Source organism: Culex pipiens, chromosome 2 (genome assembly GCF_016801865.2).
Source record: "Culex pipiens pallens isolate TS chromosome 2, TS_CPP_V2, whole genome shotgun sequence".
Taxonomy (NCBI): domain Eukaryota; kingdom Metazoa; phylum Arthropoda; class Insecta; order Diptera; family Culicidae; genus Culex; species Culex pipiens.
Window position 1 is genome coordinate 12,283,184 of NC_068938.1, and position 6,576 is coordinate 12,289,759.

At 33.5% G+C, this 6,576-nt stretch overlaps 1 protein-coding gene across 1 annotated transcript; it reads right to left on the reverse strand.

The window, feature by feature from the left end:
• Positions 1–5,086: 5,086 nt before the first annotated feature.
• LOC120421040 (fibrinogen-like protein A) lies at positions 5,087–6,324 on the reverse strand. The gene is made up of 4 exons (XM_039584184.2): positions 6,154–6,324; positions 5,957–6,091; positions 5,291–5,896; positions 5,087–5,231 (listed from the first exon to the last, which is right to left on the reverse strand). Exons 1-4 carry the CDS (start codon positions 6,306–6,308, stop codon positions 5,138–5,140), a joined length of 990 nt encoding a protein of 329 aa, XP_039440118.1. The 5' UTR covers positions 6,309–6,324; the 3' UTR covers positions 5,087–5,137.
• Between the last annotated feature and the right edge of the window lie 252 nt (positions 6,325–6,576).

Consider the following 6,576-nt stretch of genomic DNA (forward strand, 5'->3'; position numbering starts at 1 on the left):
ACCCTTGGGGACTAATACTTCATACGAATTTCCCTCCACATCCCCCTTAAAGAAGAAAATTCATCTTGTTTCGCCGGAAGTGCAAGGGTGCCGTCTTTCTCTCTTTTTTTTTACGATGGTCGAAAGCAAATCATTTTCCGGAAGTCGTATAAATAAATTTCATGGAAGTTATTGGCAGGAAATGCGATCGGATATCGAGATTCGTTTTGCCATCATGTTGGTGGAGCTGTCGTGATTGGAAAAAGTGTCCCATATTCGGGGACAGTGGGCCAAAAGTAACGATGAAATCATTCAGGCAATGAAATTTTGACGATCGTGCTGTGCCCTCTCTGGATGTCGTAAAACATAAGCTACGAGTTATGCTTAACGGATAAGCGAAATGTGATGGACTCGGGACTGGTGATGACTTTTGGGTGGGATGCACTTTAAGGGGACGGAAATCGAATTTGGAGGGATTCAATCAGTATCTTCAACCTGCTGGAAAAAAATCCAAATTTTCGCATAGCAAAACGTTCACGAAATTCCCATAAAATCAAACCAGCAAATCTCGCCCAAATCCAAGCTCGTATTAGCTCACTTACTTCGAATGCCTCGGCAAAGCTCCCCGAGGATCAACGCACAATGAAATTCCACAAACCACAAACCGTTAACCTTCATGTAACTATTAGTGCTGACAGCCAACGAACGCAAAAATAGGCCTCAAATTACCATTTTTCTCAATCAACGTAATCCTGGGGCAGACAATTTCGCTTGATCTTGAAAGGAAACAAAACCACATTGCACGAGCTTCCTGCCTGAATTAGTAAAATTGGCGTGCCCAACTCGTGCAGCGAGCTTTCGTGAGCTTTTTTTGTTTCGCAAAACTGATCCACCTTCTTCTAACTGGAACAGGCCTTTCCACGGGGTGATTGTGGGTGTGCGTTTGCAAAGGGTCATGCGAAAGGTGGAGAGGAGGTGGATTAATTTGACAAGCCGGATAATTGGCGAACAGTGTTACGAGAACTCTTTGGGAGGGATTCGGTTGGCTTTGACCATGGGAGGAATGAGATTTTTTTTGCGGGTTTTTTTTTTTGTGTGGATTGCGTGTTCAGGTTCACCGTAGTCAGTTGTACACGTTACCTAATGAACAAGTTTTTCTTTTGCTCGGTGAGGATGACTGGGGAGAATGGCTCGGGCAATTTACGACGGATTTTGTTTTAACGAGAACATGTGAGTTGGAGTTTTTGTGTTGGTGTTGGAGCTTGGTCAGGAAATCTGTTCATTGGAAAAATAAGTTGGAGTCTTTTTAGGAGGTTTACAAAATTGGTACTGAAGTTATACTTTTATTTTTAACTAATACAAAATATCCTCTATGTTCTGAACTGTTGAGATTAAACCATTTCTAATTAGCCGCTGACAATATTGATTTCTTAAATGTCACCTCGAATAATTTTTTTTAATTGGTCAAAACTTTTGCATGAACCTCAAAATCTGAATAGAAAAAGAAGTCTTTGAAAGTGAAAAAAAAAATTAAAATTAATTTTCCTGTGATTCAGCAAACTTATAAATAACAAACTTCTTCTGGCATCAAAAACTTATTAAAATAATATTTTTAAGGAAAAATATTCGTCTTTTTCTGTTATTGTGTGGATGGTAATATTTAATATCAAGGGTTTCCAGCAAGGCCTGAGACTGGCAAATAATTATTAATTACTTAAATTTGAAGCTGGTTATTCGATAATTCATTAATAATTCTGTAATCAAGCGTAATTAGAGTAATTTAATGTAATTAATGGGTATTTAAAGTCATTTTGAGTGAACATCGTATTTTTGTTTTGTAAATTGTAAATCTTTTTATTTTTTGTAATCAAATCTTGATTTTTTCACAAAGATGACACACCCAAAGATTCCCAAAAAACTGTCTCTTGGAGAGTTTTATCGACAAAATTTATCTATAAAAACTTTTATACAATGGTGTTTAATTTTTTTTTTGTTGATAAGTGAAGCTGATTAACAACAATAGGAAAGCGAGAGATTTTTTGTGAATCGTTAATCTTTGCATCTCTCGATAAATATTTAAAAATAATAATAATAATTTCACATGATTTATTGCATTTCCTTCCAAATACGCAATCACACTATTTTTTTTAAAGTTCAGCCTAAATTCAATAAAATAGTTTATTTGTTTAATCTACAAAATTTATTGGAAATATTTTTCAAGGTTTATGAAGTTGAATGTGAATAGAAAATGATTTCCAATACCTTATATATGAAATTAATTTTAAATTTATCATTTACGTCGCTTTTTATGTATATTTTTTTGTGAATGTACATTCTTTACGTTCCTTTTTTTATTTGACTTTTTATTACTTAAAGTTTGATTCTCGAAATATCTGGGATCAAAATAACATTTTTGTTGAAAAAAAATGCTATTTTGTAAAGTTATTGACAAATCAAATCAAAAAATTAAAAATTTTCAGTCGCAGAATCAAATTTAAAAAAGATTTTTTTTTCTTTAAATTTTAAATGATGCGAATTCATTCTCAGTTTTCAACTTACGATATCTCGAAATTTCAAATTTCATTGTATAAACTTAAAATTTTTTTGAAATTTTTAGCTCCTTTTTAATTAAAATAACAGTCGAAATCCATATAAAAAGTAAAACTAGCACAATAGAAATATTTGAAAAAGAAATTTTTTGAGTCCTTCGCTAAATTTTCAGTGATTTTTATTATGATTAAATTTTTAAAAGAGTTATCGCAGGAGCAATTTTGTAAATAGCTTCGTTAAGAGATATTTCAAATATCTGTCCATGAATATCCACCCAATGTTCCATCAAAATTTAATAATTTTACAAAAATCAGATTTAATGATTTAATCAAGGCGCTCGACATTGCAAATAATTTTGTCAAAACTTAATATTTTTAATACAATTCTACAAAAATATTTTGTTAATCAACTCTACTTAACATAGAAACTTAAAAAGTAGCATCCCTAAAAATCGGTTCAGCCGAAATTGAGATTTATTTTTTGTGTCACAATATCACAACAATTTCTTTAAATTTAGCAATAAATTCTCAAAAATCAAGATTTTTCAAAGTATTATTTTGTATAAACAATAAAATGAATTGTTTCTGAAATTGTAATTAATTTTTAAACTATTGCCAATTTTCTTTATTCTTTTTTTCCTTTAAAAATAAGACAACTAACGAAAATTGCAATTAACATAAAAAAATGATTGTAGTCAATACAGAAAACATTTTGCAATGCTTGTTTTTTTTTTAATGTAATATGGATTATTTAAATTGTTTACAATTTAAGAATTTTGAGACCACAGATCAGGTAAGACGGGTAAGCCAAAAATATTTTTTTATGAATTTATTGTTATTCTTATTTTGTAAGCATTACAGAGTAGTTCACCAGATTTTCGCAAATTATCTCACGATTATTTAATTTATTTTTTTTTATTTGAATAAAATCTTGTTCATACATTTCCTGTGTCAAAAGAAGCAATTTTCTATCATTTCATTACAAGTCTCTATATAATTTTGCGAGTTGGTCATATATCTTGAGATGGATCTGATTGATTTACTATCTTCGGCAAAGTGAGAGATTATATTATAAACTGTTCTGAAAAAAGGTCCACTCTTAAAAAAATACCTCTTTTTATTTAAAGATTGCCTCCCAAACTATTTTTAGTAATTTTAAAATTGATATGTTTTATGTTTATGAGAATAAAAGGACATATTTCAATCAGTACTTCATAATGGTGTAAAAAAATTGCGCCGAAGATGATATGATCAAAAAAATATATATTTTCTATAAATTTTGAATACACCACATATTCAAAATTTTTAGAAATAAGATTTTTATTATTTCGAACATTTTTCTTTTTTGAATACTTTATTTTTGAAAAACTGAAAAAAACCTGCAGTTGCCTCTTCGAAACAATAAAAATTGAAAATAAGTTTTTGAGCGACAGCCACACAAGGAACTCGACTCGATGAAAATGAGTTGTTCCTAGTGTCACAGAATTATCTTATAATTTTCGTTGTTAAAAATTTATGTTTTTTTTCGATTTTTTTGTTTAATAAAATGAGCAAAATTATCTTTTTGCAGACCTTTTCAAAAGTTATACAACAACAAGTTTTAAACACCTATTTAGATTACATTTCATTATTTTATATTTTTTTTATATTTTATTTATTTTTTTTTATTGATATGGAAAATCTTATTGATATGGAAAAACTTTAAAGATAGCATTGAGCAGTAGCAAAAAAAAACTCATGTGACACTTTTGGCTTTAACGATTGGAAAGTTGTGAAAACCAATGAATAATATTTTAAAGAAAATAAAGTGATTGCGTTTTCAGTACTGTTTGCTTTTTCCAAATACTGAATGTAATTTTTGCTTGTATGCTACAGTGACGAACCGCCCTTATTCTCCATACAAACTTTGGAGAAACCCCATTCGGCCCTGTCTATTTTTTTTTAATTCAGGGGGCACGTGCTTCTTGAGACCCCAAAGTTCATGCTTCCCCTCGAGTTGAGCCTGCGTAGAAATTTTGTTGGTCGATGTAATCTATTACGAAATTAGCCAGAAACTCCAAAATACCTCCAAAAGCATACCCCAAACTCACACCATTCGCACCATTCCCGCTCCGACAAGTTAATCCCGATTCAGCCTCCGGAACGTCCAAACCCCGGCTACAAAGTCACCGCGCAAACAGAGATTACGTCAAATCCAGAACCACGTCCGCTATCTTCCCAAGATGCAAAAAACTGTCCACGCAGAGATAGACGGGGGGAAAATCCCAAATTAGAATGTATGACCCAACTCCGCTGCTTCACGCGTGTGTTCCGGGGACTTCACCCCTAATGACCACGTCCTGGGTCATTTCGAGTGGGTCGAGACCATAAAAGCGAAGAGGTCGCGTTTTTGATGTCGTGAAATCGTGCGCAATCGCTGGGCGTAGTTTTCGTTTTTTTTTCTATCCCCGGGACAAGCTAATTTTTCCAGCCGTTCCTGGGAATGTTTGGTCCCACTGGGATGGTGACTTTTTTTTGGGTTTTTAAGGGGGCTGGTTTTGAAAGGATCTTTTGCAAGGTGGGTTTGATAAAGTTTATTTGTTTTATTTAACACTGGGATGAAGAAGACTTTATAATTTCTTGCGAATCTTCAAGCTGGCAAATTTCAAGTGTGACTCATTCCAATAGATTCCGTATGAGGTCCCAATTCCAGAATTCAATTGACTGCAATGTAAATTAGGCTTAAATAAATTTATACCATATCTCACTGTCACACTGTTTACCTTGTGTAACTGCCATAATACCACCAACCGCCTTGATCGGCCTGAGCCCAGTTTTTTCCACCTACCACATTGTAGTTATCGTAAGTTGAAAAACTGCATCTTTCATGTTGCCTCATGGCATCTACAGCAGTTCCGGAAAATCTTCCTAGCTTATTAAGTGCATAATTTTCATCTTCACTACCAACTCGAAACTCAGAGTAGTGAGCAATTCCCAAGCTGCCATTGGCAAATTGTAACTCTACAAAAAGCTCGTACGAATCGTGTGTGGTCAGTTGGTGAAGCTTCTTCAATCCGATCCAAAAATTGCTCGTTGGTTGGCCAAATCCATCACGGTATTCGGTCCAGTTACGGTTGAAGCTAACAGTGTTGTCAACTCTTTGCTGAACAACGAGCCATCTACCCCCGAACGTTTTCATGTCACAGAACACATCCACCGGATTTGAAATGTTGAGAATATCTAGGGAAATCTCTCCAGAGTGACTTCCTTCAGTGCATGAATTTGGAGAATCTAGCTTTTCCAGGGCACTTTTTTTCGGTTGCAACTTTCTCAGCTCATTTCGGATACGATCATGGTTGGAGCAAATTGTTTGAAGGTCCAGAACTTGTCTGAATTCGAACAAAAAAGCTTAATATCACACATTTCTTAACATTAATCCATTGAAATACCTGGAGTAATTAGTCACGAGCGCCATATTTACAGCGACACTGGTTTCCAAACGGAAAATTTGTTCTTCAATTGAACGTTGTTTGTTTTGAACAGCTTCTGAAAATTCCATGACATTAACTGAAAGCTCCAAAAATCTGGAATTTTAGTTTAGGATTTTACAACTTTCAGAATTTGAAAAAAAACATCCTCGTAATACTTGTACTGAAGGGTATCGAAACGGTGCTGAATCAACTCGAATCCAACGCCACAATTGGTCACCTCTACTTGAACATCTTGGGTGCATTTAATTACTATTAGAACTTCACTGATTGTCAGTAGAAGTAGGAGTCGTAGACAGAGCGATGTATCCATGGTAAAGGTGTAATGCTTACTGAAGCGCAAACTGTGTAAAAAGTTTTCTTATGTAAAATTAATGCTCCGTGGAGTGAGCTTATCTTTGGGATGTTAGAATATCAACTGAAAGTGTAACAGAAAGAAACCATTCAAAATAGGTTTATGCAGCTGAGCAAATATTTCCATATTGATTGCTAACCATATAGATAACGTTAAAGTAATAAAATATGATGCTTATCAATAAGTGGATTTGGTTAAAGCGCATTTTTCATTAATTTTTTCATAT